This window comes from Bolinopsis microptera, chromosome 2, assembly GCF_026151205.1.
Source record: "Bolinopsis microptera isolate Bmic1 chromosome 2, MBARI_Bmic_1.0, whole genome shotgun sequence".
In the NCBI taxonomy this organism is placed as follows: Eukaryota; Metazoa; Ctenophora; class Tentaculata; order Lobata; family Bolinopsidae; genus Bolinopsis; species Bolinopsis microptera.
Window position 1 is genome coordinate 17,452,421 of NC_087073.1, and position 17,219 is coordinate 17,469,639.

At 38.7% G+C, this 17,219-nt stretch overlaps 3 protein-coding genes across 3 annotated transcripts in view; all 3 read right to left on the minus strand.

Annotated features, from left to right (window-relative positions):
- Positions 1-1,766: 1,766 nt before the first annotated feature.
- On the minus strand, positions 1,767-7,149 carry LOC134826858 (deleted in malignant brain tumors 1 protein-like). Its single transcript, XM_063839361.1, has 6 exons — positions 7,065-7,149; positions 5,992-6,306; positions 4,879-5,196; positions 4,448-4,720; positions 4,064-4,354; positions 1,767-2,104 (listed from the first exon to the last, which is right to left on the minus strand). The coding sequence occupies exons 1-6, from the start codon at positions 7,111-7,113 to the stop codon at positions 1,767-1,769; spliced, it is 1,584 nt and encodes a 527-aa protein (XP_063695431.1). The 5' UTR covers positions 7,114-7,149.
- A 1,871-nt stretch (positions 7,150-9,020) lies between these two features.
- On the minus strand, positions 9,021-11,026 carry LOC134826339 (tubulin alpha-1A chain-like). Its single transcript, XM_063838676.1, has 4 exons — positions 10,945-11,026; positions 10,286-10,810; positions 9,779-10,153; positions 9,021-9,600 (listed from the first exon to the last, which is right to left on the minus strand). The coding sequence occupies exons 1-4, from the start codon at positions 10,945-10,947 to the stop codon at positions 9,148-9,150; spliced, it is 1,356 nt and encodes a 451-aa protein (XP_063694746.1). The 5' UTR covers positions 10,948-11,026; the 3' UTR covers positions 9,021-9,147.
- Positions 11,027-11,435: 409 nt separating this feature from the next.
- The window catches only part of LOC134811364 (uncharacterized), a 28,580-nt gene continuing 22,796 nt past the window's right edge, over positions 11,436-17,219 (minus strand). Inside the window, exons 6-12 of the mRNA XM_063818157.1 lie at positions 13,643-14,312; positions 13,382-13,501; positions 13,146-13,242; positions 12,732-12,873; positions 12,433-12,544; positions 12,063-12,195; positions 11,436-11,895 (exon numbers count right to left, since the gene is read on the minus strand). Coding sequence (XP_063674227.1) covers positions 11,849-11,895; positions 12,063-12,195; positions 12,433-12,544; positions 12,732-12,873; positions 13,146-13,242; positions 13,382-13,501; positions 13,643-14,312 — 1,321 coding nt within the window. The 3' untranslated portion in view covers positions 11,436-11,848. The remainder of the gene's footprint in view (positions 11,896-12,062; positions 12,196-12,432; positions 12,545-12,731; positions 12,874-13,145; positions 13,243-13,381; positions 13,502-13,642; positions 14,313-17,219) is intronic.

Genomic DNA, 17,219 nt, shown 5'->3' on the forward strand with positions numbered 1-17,219 from the left:
GTACTGTGAAGTTATTACAAACACAAGTATGTGAATAATGCCTGATTAGAACAAGCAGGCTTAACTAACGTTAGTTTTGCCAACTGGATACCGATACTACCATTTGTTCCTTGCCAACAGATTTGGTGGTATCGGAGACTGAAACTTTCGTACCTTGAGGATCTACACCCAAGTTCCCACTAATGAAATGTAGTAGCAGAACTTTAAACAGAAATTGCTGCACGGCCATGTGGCTATCTATAGTATCTTGATGTCTACATTAGACACATTCCTATACCTGAAGAAATAATTTTACCTCCTGCAGTTTTAGTGAAGGTTTTAACTTAAAGGTTACTAGGGTTTATTAGTGTAACGGTTCGGTTAGTGCTGGATATATTAGGTGTATGTTCCCGTGTAAGACTAAAATCATAATCTGGGGCCAGGGTTGAGTGTCGTGCAAGATGAAATGTATAATGTTGGATTGTATAATTAGCTGCTGTAATATAAAAACATAAGTAGAAATCAATAGGGTCCTTAGCTGAGAATCAATAAACACTACTAAGAACTTTGAGGAATAATGGGGCAAAAGAGATTAATGAAAATAGTCAATGATACAACTCGATGCCTGTCTTTTTGTCCATGCCTTCTAAGATATACACGCAAAACCACTTCAACCAAGGATGTATGGCAGCCTATCTTCGTATGACAGAAAATTAAAAGGCTTTCAGATGACAGATCGGTACAGAAAAATAACAAAAACGGTTACTTTTTGTTGTTGTTGATACAGTTCTTTTGGCATCACTTTTAAAAATGCGTTAAAGTAAAACGTAGTGTAAAACGTTCAATTTCTCCTCAAGTGCAAGTAGAAATTCTGAAATTGTCTACAATCAGAAAATATGTTTGAGTACTCCAACAGCTACTTCTTTTCTGGAACTTCAGCTCCTGAAAAAGGTTGATCACTGACGATGGAAGTCTTGACATCAATAATTGTAAAATTTACTCAATAATATACAAATCTCTACGCAAATTTGGCCTTCATGTTTTTAATCGGAAAAGTGTTACCTATGTAATATGAGTCTGATGCTGTGTGGGTAATTGGGAAATAGATTGCGTTTGCTTCTCGTCCGTAATATGTAGCCCATGTGGTACTATATTCTGGATTGTCGCATATCTCCGAGGACGCAGCCACTTCTAAAACCATTTCCCCATTGCAGTATACTTTTATTGTTTTGCCACGCTTACTGATCATCCAGGTCCTTTGTTGGTCTGCAGGCAATCTTACTGGGAAACTGGTGTAGTATTGCATACACTCCCCTATCAGGTACTTAACCGAGTAGGTGGATACAAACCAGATATAGAATGATCCAGCCTGGTATAGGTCAGTATCATAAAACCATATCTTAATGTTTTGTCTATTTCCTACAAAACTAATCGAAGTTGTCATATGCAGATACGAAGTCTCCAAGTTAGCATCGAGGAATCTTTCTCGTATCACGGGAGTCCAGGTATCATACTCTGAAATATAGATTATTAATAAGAAGTGAACTTTCAGATCTCTCCAAAAAGTTAGACTTTAAATCCTTATCTTGGATGTAAAATGAAAGAGAGTCAGTAATCATTCATTTATTTTTGAACGAGCAGATCTTTTGTAGTTTTGTAAAGAAATTAAATCTGGTAGTGTGAATAGTCCAATAAGAAGCCCAATTCTTTCTCAATAAGACTGGAATTATATATTTCATACGAACCAGTAAATGTCTTATTTTGTACAGAATCCACTCATCTAATTTTTATACAAGCCGAATTTCAGTAATCAACTCACTTATTCCCTGGCACTGAAGAAATACATCTTTACTGTGATCACAGTTGTGAGAGCATGAATAAGAGCATGAGCTCCATTCAGAAGTGTTACAAAACACATCATCCATAGCAATGGGTCGATCATCTTGCATTTTCCATTTGTCAGAAGAAGTCCAACTAATTTGACCACTGTACCCCATCCTACGACAAATAGCATTGGCAGAGTTGTTGCTGAAATCGTCGTTACAAACTGTTCCCTCATTGACTATCAGTAATCCTCGTACTCCCACACCAACGTCTCTACCTTTCCAATCTATCAGACTAAAATCTGCATCAGGTGTCGTTACTGAAAGTGTTACAAATCTTGTTACATAATACTTCAAGTTTGCCATTACGGCTACCAGATCGATACAGCAATATAACGAATATACTTGTTTGGTATAACTCTTCCTACTTATAGCCATCTCCGTACAACATACAAATTTTCAATTGTGTAACACTATAATTCTTCAGAAATATTTTTTTAAAACGTCCTCTTATGGGAGTACCTATAACTGTTTATCCATACTAACAGTTTACTTCTACTTACATATACACTTTGGCTCAGTCACAAAATAGAACTGCGTATATTGATGACATGTGATTTCACTGTCCCCAAATTGATGGTATCCATCCTCACATCGGAGAATAACCTTTGTTCCATTGAGTACTGGAAAGTCATTGCTTGCCACAATGTTGCTCCATTTAGCATCTAGTCCAGTGCATTTTTGAACATCAGTTCCTGAACAAGTTTTGATCAATGAAAGTCTTGACATCAATAATTGTCATATTGACTCGAATCTCTATATAAATTTGACCTTCATGTTTTTTACCTAAGTAATATGAGTCTGATGCTGTATGGGTAATTGGGAAATAGATTGCATTTGCTTCTCTTCCGTAATATGTAGCCCATGTGGTACTATATGCTGGATTATCGCATATTTCTGAGGATGCAGCGACTTCCAAAACTATATTTTCATTGCAGTATACTTTCATTGTTTTGCCACGCCTACTGATCATCCAGGTCCTTTGTTGGTCTGCAGGCAAACTTACTGGGAAACTGGTGTAGTATTGCATACACTCCCCTAGCAGGTACTTAACCGAGTAAGTGGATACAAACCAGATATAGAATGATCCAGCTTGGTATAGGTCTGTATCATAAAACCATATCTTGATGTTTTGTCTATTTCCCACAGAACTACTAAAATTAGTTTTCATATGCAGATACAAAGTCTCCAAGTTAGCACTGAGGAATGTTTCTAGTATCACGGGATTCCAGGTATCATACTCTGAAATATAGATTATTAATAACTTTCAAAGCTCTCACAGAAAGTCTGTAATCATTCATTCGATTTTATCTTTGAACGTACAGTTTCGCTGTACTAAAATAAAATTCCCTTCGATATTGTAAATACTTTAATAAGAAGCCCAATGCGTATTTTTCTTTTTAGCGACCTAAACTATTAAAAGGAAAGGATAGTCAATAAAGTTTCAAATTGTATATATATACTTATGTATTATAAGTATATAAAATATAGATGAACCGTGCCAGATAATTTATTCGATAAATTTCTTATTCCGACAGAATCCACTAATCTAATTTTCAGTAATCAACTCACCAACTCCCTGGCACTGAAGAAATACATCTTTACTGTGATCACAGTTGTGAGACCATGAATAAGAGCATGAGCTCCATTCACCACTGTTACAAGACACATCATCCATAGCAATCAGACTAAAATCTGCATCAGGTGTCGTTATTGAAAGTGTTACAAATCCTGTTACATAATACTTCAAGTCTGCAACTGATAACGTTACAATTAATTAATGTTACTCTTGCTGAAACTTAATTAGATTTTTGTCATAATCGATTAATGAACTTATATGATTAAATATTAAGTTTTATGTTTGATAGTCCCTCCACTATACAATAGTACAATGTACTTTAATACTCTGTGCCATTTTCTAAGGCAAATCACCGGACAAAACATCTCTAAACATCACTAAACAACAAATCACTGGACTAAAAACCACCGGACAATAAATTGCTGGACAACACATCACAGTGGTACTATGATCTCAGACCATGCATTTTGTGCATTCATAGAGCATCTTCATCTGTTCATTACGCTGATTCCGGGAAGCATTCTTAGGCGAGCATCAGGGGCTCAATTATGGGCTGTCATTCATAAACTGTCTCCTCATATTCAATTTCTTATCTCTAAAATGTAAAATTGGTATAACTCACCGTATACATAAAGGTGGACTTCAAAATCCTCCTTGTCTGATTCAGTGTTTTGAAGTGAGGACACAGTACAAGTGTACATTTTATTAGAAGTGACAGCTGTTGATTTGACAGTCAAAGTTCCTGTTTGACTGTTGGAGACAGAATCATAGGATCCTGAACTTGGCACATAGTTGTCATCACCATCCTCAAATCCAGTCCATTCAATGGACATTTCCTCGGTTATTCCTTTAATTTTGCAAGTGAGTGATGTTTCTGTGTTAATGAGTACTCCCTTGCTTGATATCTCTGTGGCTGAGCAGGGAGGAATATCAGATATATGTGGATGTAAACTTCATTTATCGTAGTTCTTAATTGGTATTTATAATGGTCAGACTAAAAACTCACCATAGACGTTGAGTGACACAAGCGTCTCAGAGGGTTTCGACAATGGGTTCCGTCCAGATGTAACCACACAAGTGTACTCCGTATCCTCTTGTGGGTTGATAACTGTCAGGGTGGAGATCTGAGTATAACCGATCAGTTCCCCTTCAGTTGATCCGTCTACTGTTTGGTTTCCCTTGGTCCAACTCACTGTAGCTTTTGCTTCTAATCCCGTGACTTTACAGGAGAGAACTGTTTCTTTACCGTTGTAAGCGTCTTTGTGTGTCGGTGTTACATCTACAAATTAATGCAAATTAGACTTTGTTCACATCGAAACATGGCTTTGGCTACTACTACTAAAAATAGTATAATTTTGAAGATTTGAATCGTTCGATCCCTCTTCTATTAACTGTTGAAAAAAGTTAAGAAAGATAAAATATTGTGGAATATTATACCAGGACCGCACGTGAGGAAGATATGTTCGCCGGGGGTACACCAGGTTGATTTTTCGTAGCGACAGGAACTCCAATACGTATTTATGCATTTAACACGTACTATGTTAAAATTACGCCCTATGCCTGGCCATAAATAACCAAAATTCCAGCTCACTCCCTCGTGATGTAGTCCCATTACTCTACAAATAGCGGCAGCGGCATCGTCAGAGAAAAAAGGAGCACAGACTGTGTTACCATTTGCTAAAAGCAATCCATTCTCTTCACCTTGAGTAACAGTAATAGTGTTACCTTCTCTGTCCACGAGTCTGAATACCGGATCTGCAAGTATGTTGCGTTAATGATAAATGGCTGTATTGTATATGAATCATAAATAATTACAACTAAAATAACCTAGATAATTAGGACCACTTTTTGGTAGAAAAAAATTCAGCTCTCTTTGCTCGGGGTTGTAGGGTTATCAGGGAAATGATTAATAGACACAAAAATGGAGCACTGAAGGACTTAACAGCAATTATAGCAGTGGATGTTCACGACAAGAAACAAAACTCATCAATATATATATAACCTTTCAATCTTTTTTTAATAATGGTCCTTATAATGGTGCTTGAATTATTCCATCTTTTATGCAGGGACTAATAATATAATAATACATTCACTACTAGTTAGGCCTTCACACCCCCACACCCAAGTGCATTATCATCCTTTTGTGAATTACTCATTTGCAGCTTTTCTTAATGACTTGATTTCTTGGAGTACTAATCATATTTTTATTAAGTACCGATGACGAACGTAATTATTCTCCCAATGTTATAAAATTTGTATCGGAAGTGTAACACTCATTCGTTGTCTGATTGCGGGAATATTGATTCATGATGTTGGATAAATAAGTTTCGTTTGCTCTGAATAAAATCATAATAGCTCCTAATACATATTCGTTGAGCACTTTGCAACATAGGAAACACTCACATTTTTACAGAATTTCGTATAATGCAGTGCAGACAAAATTAATTCTGCAAAACGACTGCTGATGAGTCTAAACAAAACAAATACATATATAGTAAAGAAGATATAATTATAAAGGCTGACGGTCGTGCTTGCCAGCATTGTGATTACCAATTTGTCCCTGGCAGCTGAGGAAGACATCTTCGTTATGACCACAATTGTGTGATGTTGTGTAGGTACAGGAACTCCAATACGTTCCTCTGCATATAACATTATCAAGTCCTATGTTGTAATTATTCTGCACGCTCCAAAGGTTTCCAGAGTTCCAGCTCCCTGTCTCAGAGAATCCCATTTTTATGCAAATCGCAGCAGCGGAATTGTAAGAGAAAAAATCATCACACACTGTTCCACCATTTGCCAAAAGCAATCCACTCTCTCCACCTCGCACAATAGTGTTACCCCAATGATCCACAAGTCTGAATACCACTGCAAATACGTAATGTTAATAAAATACGTAGACACACCGTACGAATGTATATATATATATCTTATAGATAGACCCTTAATACGATCAATCGTGTTCAATTCTAAATGATATACAGCTCAAATTGCAAAGAGCGGTAGTGCACGAGATGTCTACCTTATCGGACGTTATTTGAAATTTCGTGAAGTGTGAACAGAGTAACAGACATAATTTTGAAAAATGAACGCTTTAAGTTAAGGGGCCATCTACTACAACAAGTTCGCAAAAATTTAAACGGACATTAATTTTAAAATGAACGGACATTAAAAGATTTAGTGTCCAATTAATGTAATTTTATGAACATGTTTTGTAATTCGGGTTCGAAGCTCTAGTTGCTGAGCATATATTTTGACCGTTTAAATTTAGTAGATATTATTCAGAATGTGGAACAGAGTTGATATTTAAAATCCCTAAGTCATTCAGGAATTGAATTTCGATGATGTGATCTACCCTGTTAACAACAGCAGTAGCTACTGACTACTCAATATATCGTGGTACTACGATTTGATAATGAGGTCCGCACTCATACTGCATGCGAATAAGTTTGCTCTAACCAAAGCCCTCGATCTTGTTTACGGTCAATATTTAAAACAAATATTTTACGAGTATCATCTGTTAAAAATAAAACAGCTGCACACGAAGCCCGCATAATAAATTGCTCATTATACACGCTTATGTATAGTTGTCATGCTATCGCTATAACCCTTACTAAAGTTCTTACCTTCGGCAGCAATTCCGTGTACGAGGAGAACCACTAAAAATATTTTCATCTAGCCGGTAATTTACATTTTTATAACATTCTTCAGGACACTGTACAGGATTTATCGAGATTTTTATTAATAATATATAAAACCGAAGCTAACAGTAAACAATTGGCAATTTAAAAACAACCATAGTCTAGCTTAAATATATGTTATATGTGTAATGTAAATCGCCAAGAGTTGACACACATATTATTGTCTCCGACTTTTCAAATTGTGATGTGAGTATTGAGCAATGACTATTGAGTAATATTAATTCACTGCAAAACACTATTAGTGTAATCTGCACATATTTTTTGTGAAACTTGATCATTATATTCTGTAACCAAACTTTTGAGGGGGTCATAGACTGGAGCCTGTGGGGCAGCCCATATTTGTTCAAAAAGTGACATTTCCAAATTGGCCAAAACAATATGACCATATTTGGACAAACGCACCAAATTTAAAAGCCTTCAACCCATGCAAATAAGCAAATTACGAAATAACAAATTAGTAAAAAAATGATATGCAGAATACAGGATCTTAACAAAATCAAGTCGTCCGATTTTTCTTCCTAGAAAAAAATGAGCTCAGATCTAAATTAAGTAATGTAATGCTTAACACGTAGCCAATAATTACTGGCAGCGGACCTACACCGATATATCGTGAGCAATAAGCTGCCCTTATTAAAGATTAAGTTACTTAATACTGAACAATCACTCTTATGGCGCATATTTTCTCGATTTGCACACTTACCCTTTAGTTCCATACAGTGAACAAATTTGCACACTTTTATTTGCGAAATAAAATTATACGGGTAATTTATACGACCTGTTCCATTGGCAAATAATTTGCACGCAGTAATAGATCATACGCGCGTATTGGTGGTGTCGGATAGGATCAGGACTGCGGCCACTCGAGTTTTAATTAGGATACACAAACACAAACAGAAACTTGGGTGCGGGACAACAAAATGCAATTATAATATCGATTACGACCGCAGCGAGTATATTATTTGAGTGAGAAAAATTGAATACGTGAGCACGTTTACGATTTTTTTAGCTCAATTAATTTAGTGAGAAAATCGGACATATTTTTTTAGCGTATTAATATACGTAGTGAAAAATTTGCCATGGAACTAGAGGGTAAGCTATGTTTATTGAATAAATATAATTAATGTTGTTTCCTGGTAAACATCAAGAGGGCCAATATTTTTTACCGGTATAAAAATTCACTAGAATCCAAGAAATAGTCCCAAACGTCTTCTACAGTATTATATGATAAAAGAGGCCGACCTTAAAAAGATTGTTTGCATTTGTTTCCTCATGGATGAACTGCAGGAGGCAAGAGGAGGCTATTGACATTGTTCTCTTGAGGAAGGGGCTGTCATTTTAGCAGTCTGGAGAAGGGTACCAGCATGAGTGCCTGGAGTCAGGAATGCCGGTAGTCAATTGAATTCCGGAACATTTCTGGGGGTAATACATTACCCCCAGGAGAAAGCATCTGTTTATCAAAATTGTCCACAGGAGAAGGAAACGGGTCACTGGAGAAGGAGACTGTTGCTTTACATTACATGTTTGACATCGTCAATGAATCGTCAATGAATTTGTAAAAAACTTAGTTTGAGGTCCCTATGTGAACGTATTATTTTGTTCCTTTTTCTCCAGCCTTGCCCTTGCAACGTGTGGACCTCTGGTGCAAGCTCTGACAGACAATACGAAACTTTAATCCGACCCGAACCCTAATTATGATTCATTCCGACACTCAGGCATCTGCCAAAAGTAAAACTATAACCTTAAAGACAAATTTTACTTATTTTCTGTATTTTGTTTGAAATATTGTTGGTTACACAACAAGTTGATAACGCTTATATCCGATGGGGATAAGTAAAATTAATCAATTTTTGCATTTGGATGTGTAAAATAATAGGCACTGCATTATTAGGTTTATTGATAATGATACAATTTAAAAAAGCATCTGATTTTAGTTCATACAAAAGGATTGAAAACAATGTGTCTGCCATGTGATTTTAAAGTCCAACAGACCAACAATAAGAATCACAAGTTAGTACTCTTCTCCCTCTTCTTCTCCTTCTCCTTCAACAGAGTCGACACCGACCTCTTCGTAGTCCTTCTCTAGAGCAGCCAGATCTTCTCGAGCTTCGGAGAACTCACCCTCCTCCATACCTTCTCCTACGTACCAATGGACAAAGGCTCTCTTGGCGTACATAAGATCGAACTTGTGGTCAAGACGAGCCCATGCCTCAGCGATGGCGGTGGTGTTGGACAACATGCAGACAGCTCTCTGGACCTTGGCAAGATCACCTCCGGGAACAACTGTTGGTGGCTGGTAGTTGATACCGACCTTGAATCCAGTAGGACACCAGTCAACAAACTGGATGGTTCTTTTGGTCTTGATGGTGGCAATGGCAGCGTTGACATCCTTGGGGACAACATCTCCTCTGTACAACATACAGCAAGACATGTACTTGCCGTGTCGGGGATCGCATTTCACCATCTGAGGAAGATTTGGTTTAAGAAATCTGATGGCTTGATATAAAAGTTGACAGCAGATAACAAAGGTTTTGTTCGGGAACAATCAAATTATTTATGATAAATGTTTAACATAGGTTAAGTGTTTAATTTAACTGTATCCCAAGAGATGGGAAATATGATACAATATCACGATGAATTACCTGGTTGGCTGGCTCGAAGCAAGCGTTGGTGATGTCAGCAACTGAGAGCTGCTCGTGGTAAGCCTTCTCAGCGGAGATGACTGGAGCATAGGTTACCAGAGGGAAGTGAATCCTGGGGTAGGGCACCAAGTTAGTCTGGAACTCAGTCAGATCAACATTCAGGGCACCGTCAAATCGGAGAGAAGCAGTGATGGAAGAGACAATCTGTCCAATCAGTCTGTTCAGGTTGGTGTAGGTTGGCCTCTCAATGTCCATGTTTCGTCGGCAGATGTCATAGATGGCTTCATTGTCTACCATGAAGGCACAGTCGGAGTGCTCGAGGGTGGTATGGGTGGTAAGGACAGAGTTGTAGGGCTCAACAATTGCTGTCGAGATCTGAAAAGAATAGGTGAATCAAAGGGTGAGGATCTAATGTCAGGTAATCAGGATCATATATACAAATTCACGGGAATCTCAGATTTAGTATAGAAAATCGCATTGATATGAATCCTTGTGTAAAGAGATTACCTGAGGTGAAGGGTAGATAGCGAACTCAAGTTTGCTCTTCTTGCCATAGTCCACACTCAGTCTCTCCAAGAGGAGAGAAGTGAATCCAGATCCGGTACCTCCACCGAAGGAGTGGAAGACAAGGAATCCTTGGAGTCCTGTGCACTGGTCGGCCAGTTTCCTGATCCTGTCCAGGCAGAGATCAACAATCTCCTTACCAACGGTGTAGTGACCACGAGCGTAGTTGTTGGCAGCATCCTCCTTTCCAGTGATGAGCTGTTCAGGGTGGAAGAGCTGTCTGTAGGTTCCACTCCTCACTTCATCAATGACTGTGGGTTCCAAGTCGAGGAAGACAGCACGGGGTACGTGCTTTCCAGATCCAGTCTCGCTGAAGAAGGTGTTGAAAGCATCATCACCACCTCCGATGGTTTTGTCAGAAGGCATCTGGCCATCAGGCTGGATACCGTGCTCCAGACAGTAAAGTTCCCAGCAGGCATTACCAATCTGGACACCGGCTTGTCCGAGATGAATCGAGATACACTCACGCTGAGGAAAATATTATTTTAATTATCACATGAATGAACCATACTCTTCAACCTTACTCTTCAATCGCCCAGGAAAACGGTAAACGCGATTAACAATTAAATATCATGATTCTAAAACTATTCCGAACTACTAACCATGATGAAAAGAGAAGATTAGACGTTGAGCAACGATTACAACAATCTATAAAACAATTTGAATTCTCTCACATGTTTCTTTTTTATCTTTATAGGTCATCTTGCCTCAAAGGGGTATCCATGACAATATTTTAAACTCGCCTCTTTGCTTGTTACTGTACGTGTAACAAGCAATTCTGTTTCTTTACATCGCCATCTCAGATCCCTTACCTACGCTTAACAATTAAACAAACTATGTGCTAGCAAGCAAAAGGACGGCAAACGGGCAGAGCTTGGTTGGTGGTTGCTTGTTACGGCTCGATAATCTCCTTTAAACGTTTGACTTGCGTGTTAGACTAATACTATCTCGATGGTTATATCGAATTTGCTTCATCTTAGAACTGGAGCATGCGTGAAAATATACCGTTCCAGAGAAATGCATCAATTTAAATTATGATCGATTATGTTAATACTATTATTTTTATAATAAATATCGGAAAGAAATAAAATTCGAGAAACTTTATAAATCAAGTACAGAATGATGAGATATTACATATTTAGGTTCAACATTTGCTCCGCAAAATAATGGAGCTTTCAAAAGTAGTGATAAAAACAATTGCAATAGATTCAATTGCAACTCAATAGGGTCAAATTTAAATAATCCGGGGGTCTGCGAATATAGAATCCCATTATAAACGGGGTCAACGTCAAAAAAGGTCATTATCAGAAATACGAAAGTATCATTAATTATACAACCAATTTCATTTAAATAGTCTTTGGAAATTCCACATACTATGGAACGTCAAGTCCCTTGTCTGTTTAAGTGGAAACCAAACAAATTTCCCTGCGTATCAAACCCAGGTATAAATAAAGGGTTAATTTGGACAGTTCAGTTAAAAATATCTGTGATAAAAGAGTCTTATCCTTAGATTTGGTACACCATGCAGTCGTCTCTGTCATCTGGGGTACAGCCTGGGAATGGTAATAAATTAATAAATAAAGTTATTATTTGATTTATTAAACGCTAAAACATGAATTGTATTAAGCCACCAGATTGTGAATATACTGCTTCAAAGATGACCGATCTTTGAAAACACTGTCTATAGACAATGATAAAGTTAGAGCAGCTAATAACTCACTGAATTCGCAGAAGTAGGACGCGGAGTGCTCCCAGAATGTGGTGGAACCCTTAGTGGACCATTTGCCGTGTAGTTCGGGCTCGTCCGGACTGAAGCTCATAACCACAAAGTCAGCGTCATCCTCTGTCATGTACTGGAAGAGGAGGGGAGTCATGCTCACGTAGAATAATAAACTACAGAGATTCAGTCGAAACAGAAAGTATAGAAATATAAATAAAGATTTTGGGGAGAATTTCTTCCGCTGACCAACTCTCATTTAGAATAGCAAATATAACATCCTAATTCTCAATGACTGTCTTAAAAAATTTGATATGCTATTAGCTTTTCTGTGATCGATCCGGGAATATAAATAAAAATATCTGAGTAATACCATATTGTCTGGTTCTCCCTCAGCCCAGTTAGTGTAGGTTATTTCGTTCCCGGAGCTGCTGAAGTAGTCTCCTTCTTCGTAATAATCTGCCACTCCCACGAACGCCTCAGATCTACAAATTTATTTAAACAACTTTAAAACAGTCAGTTAAAAGTTAATTATAATGATTATCCATCTTTTCAACAATGTGTGGCTAACAGAGCGACAAGATATTCAATTTGCTTTTTTATTATTTCCCTAACATTATAAACTTACTTTATATTAGACTGAAGGTATAGTTCCTTAGCATTAAAACTTACTTTATGTTGGACTGGAGGTAGTTCTGTTCCTCCTGGTTCATGGGTACAGCTATACTTCCACCTTGGTCATAACACGTCCTACTTGCACTAAAGAAGTCTGTTGCCTCCTCAACATACTCAAAGTAGTGACCGTACACTGTCTCTGAAATTGTAAATGGGTACGTGAAACTATAGTCATTGATATTTATTAAAGAATCCTATTAATGATCTTAACACAGAAATCTTATTTAGGAAAATTAGAAACCTTCCCAGTAACCTGGAATCGAATCCCATAGAATATCATTGTTTTCTTAAAATATCACAAAATGGAGCAACCATTAAAGCTTACAGAATCAAGTTTGAAAAATTGGATACGAAAGTTTTTTCGAAAAGTAAATCGATACAAGACTCTTGAAACCCCCAGTAGGAACGTACCGTAGGTAGTGGAAGTGGTAGAGGTCTGTACCTCAATCACACCCTCCTCGGACACTGTCATCTGTTCAGATATCACACAGTCGTCATCAACTCCTACCTGAATAGTAACAAAGCCTTATAAGTATTTGTGGCTTTGAAAATCCTCTCATAGCTTCTGTAAATGTTCAAGAAAGCATTCCAGGGTATGACAAGTTAAAACAGTCTGTAAGGATAAGTATTATTAAACTAGCACCCACTTGACAGTCAATAGAGCATATAACACCACGTTTATACTCCCAGAAAGTATTGGAACCACAGTCCCTCCACTTGCCATCTCTACCCATGTAAGTGAAGTCAGCTTCATCCTCTTCGTCACACTGGAAAACAAACAGTTTACTACTGAGAATTGCTAAGAATTGCTGTGTTCATATATCCAGAGGTAACAACTAAATTACTAACACGCTCCCTCTAACTAAAGGATTACTCAAATTCAAAAGTCTCTGGGAGAGACTACTAACCAGATCATCAGGTTGTCCGTCAGCCCAGTTAGTCCAGAGGAGACTGTCACCACTCTCACACTCCCAAACTCCCTCCTCGTAGTAGTCAATACCACCCAACCAGAGGGAGCCGTTATTCAGCCCTGCTACAACTTCCTGCTGTACTATGTTCTGGATACAGGGGAGACTTCCTCCCAAGTCTCGGCAGATGTTTGAAGCCGCAAAGAAGTCCTTGCCAGCTCCGCCCACAACGAATCTCTTACCGTAATACCCGTCATAGCTGGTTGTTAGCAACTCCATAACTTGGCTGAGGTCGAGTGAAGGAGAGTAGGTTGAATCATCTGCTCCTCCCTCCCTCATCTCCTTCTCCATCTTATCAGTAGTGGAGCTGTGAACTACCACAGTTGTCTGTTGTCCTGGGTACTTGTCAGGTATACACCCCTCATCCTCCCCTACTACACACGGATAACTACACATAAACGCGAACTTTATTCCCGTGTAGTCCTCTTCAGTTCCTCCATCTGCCCACTTTCCCTGGTCAGCAACAGAGAGGTAGACTAAGTTAGCTGGACTCCTGCCAAGATACTTGTCATCAGGCTGGGTGTCCGCCCACTCAGTGTAGGAGAGGGTAGTGTTGTTACAGGACCAGGAGTCTGGTTCGGTGCGTGTTACTCCTATCCAGGTGTTGTCTCTGAAGTATCACTCTGGTTAACAGTTTTATATTTGTAAAGCTTTCTAAGAGTCGTCCTTGTGTGATAAGGTTATATACACCTAGCACGATGTTTTGCTTTCTAAACATCTTCAGAAAAAAACATATGTATCTCCGGAAATATCAAATTTAAAGTTTAATTTATATTGATCAGATCACAAGGAGGTTATTAGGGTTGTTAGAAGGTTTATAAAGCAATTATTGAAAATTTACAAAATCGAATAAGTAAATAAGACACACAAAGTTGTTATTAGAAGGGCAAGTTTCCATAACTATTTTTTTGTGATCAGCGGTAATAACCGCTTTTTTTACGCTAAAAAAGCGCTTATTGATAAAACCCACCGTTATTTGGCGATTATAAAGCGATTATAAACGGTCCCGTTAATAAACGGTTAAAAACGATTATAATCGCTTTTTCCATAAAATATTTTTGCAAAAGCGATTATTAGCGCTTTAAAAGCGATAATAAATCGCGAATTAAAATTATTAGTGATAAAAAAACGCTTTTATTTTAGGGTTGTCGATTATTATCGCTCCGTAAGCGCTTTTCAAAAAAACGCTTATAAACCGTTTTTTGGACCGTTTTTAAAACGCTTTTAATCGACTATAAGCGATTATATTCACTAGGGAAAGTTCAAAATTAAAAAGCGCCTACTAATCGTTAAAAAAACGCTTTTTTATTTTAAGTTAATAAGCGGTTTAAATCGATTATAAAACGATTATAAGCGACAATAAGCGATTTTTTGAAATCTGCTAAAAAGCGATATTTTCACTATGATCAGCGCTTATAACCGCTTTTCTTGAAATTTTCCTACTGAAAAGCGTTTATAAGCGCTTATTTATTTGCTGTCTATAAGCGATTATAAACGATTATAAGCGCTTTTTTACGTATTTGAAACGAGGAAAAAATTGTCAGGTACGAGATATTATAAGCGATTATAAGTGATTATAAAGTATCGTAAATGTTATTGTCTTCAATTGTCGCTTATAAGCGACTATAAACGATGAAAAGCGCTTTTTGACGCATTTTAAAACTATTATCAAAATATGTTTTGATTTGATTTATTTGGGGTATATAAGCGATTATGTAAGCGGGGTATATAAGCGATTATAAACGATTATAAGCGCTTAATTCTTTACGTATTTGGAACGAGGACACAATTAACAACAAAAATTACGCGATAGCCGGAGGTCCCCAGGTAACGTCTCCGTCTCCGTCTCCGTCTCCGTCTCCGTCTCCGTCTCCGTCTCCGTCTCCGTCTCCGTCTCCGTCTCCGTCTCCGTCTCCGTCTCCGTCTCCGTCTCCGTCTCCGTCTCCGTCTCCGTCTCCGTCTCCGTCTCCGTCTCCGTCTCCGTCTCCGTCTCCGTATCCGTCTCCGTCTCCGTCTCCGTCTCCGTCTCCGTCTCCGTCTCCGTCTCTGTCTCCGTCTCCGTCTCCTTTTCCTTTTTGAATTCGATTGTTTAGGGCTAGGGCTCCGGGGCTCGGGTTAGGGTTGTGGTAAGGGTATCGGATAGCTTCGGGGTTATATATATTATGGTCGTTTAGGTTGGGATTACGCAGGAGGAGCAAAGTGCAAAGAAACTGCCACAAACTGCTACAAACTGCTACTAACTGCTACAAACTGGCACTAACTGCCACAAACTGGCACTAACTGCTACAAACGGGCACTGACTGCTACAAACGGGCACTAACTGCTGCAATCGCGCCCACGCATTGCTCCTCCTGTGATTAGGGTTTATGTAAAACCGTTTTTTACGGCTGCAAAACTATAAAAACCTTGTACCCCCATCGTTGTTTCATTATACCCCTGTAAAGTTTCTACGATACAATTACAGGGGGAGCTGCGCAATTGTGCGCGGCGCGTCGGGTCATACTATACAACGTATGACAATAAAACCAAAGTCACATGAAATTTTTGGGCGAGCGAATTTATTAGTAAAAGCCAGCTCGGCATTTTGCCGCAATCTACGTGGTTGCGAGAAGGATTATAATTATTTGATGCGCGGCGCAGCCCAGTAGTGCATCGCGCTACAAGTAATTGTTCTACTTTATTGTATCCCAGAGTGGTATTTGACGCACGTTACTGGGCGGCGCTTAGCCTGTCATTCCGCCGAATCTCTATTATGAACATAATAGCCTGAGGTCCCCAGGTAAGACGCACATTATAATTGTTTATATTAGGCGTGCAGAATTTTAACAAGAATTTCAACAAAAATTTTGCCGCGGGTAAACCACGCACGATCAATTTTTCTAATTGCCAAACACCACTCTGGGATTTACAATAAAGTAGAACAATTACTTGTAGAGCGATGCACTACTAGACTGGATCTGGACTGCGCCGCGCATCAAATAGGTAATTCTTCTCGCAACCACGTAGATCGCAGCAAAATGCATTATTGGGCCTTGCCGAACTGGCTTTTACTAATTCGCTGATTTGCTCGCCTAAAAATTTCATGTGACTTTGGTTTTTATTGTCATACGTTGTATGACCCGCCGCGCACAGGTGCGCAGCTCCCCTGTATCGTAGAAACTCTACAGGGGTATAGTGAAACGGCGATGGGGGTTACTGGGCGGCGCTCAGCCTGTCATTCCACCGAATCTTTATTCTTTATGAAACATAATAGCCTGGGGTCCCCAGGTAACGATGGGGGTCACGACGTGATACAAGGTTTTTATAGTTTTGCAGCCGTACAAAACGGTTTTACATAAACCCTAATCCCAACCCTAACAACCATAATAATAACCCTAACCCGAGCCCTAGCCCTAAACAATCGAATTCAAAAAAGGAAAAGGAGACGGAGACGGAGACGGAGACGGAGACGGAGACGGAGACGGAGACGGAGACGGAGACGGAGACGGAGACGGAGACGGAGACGGAGACGGAGACG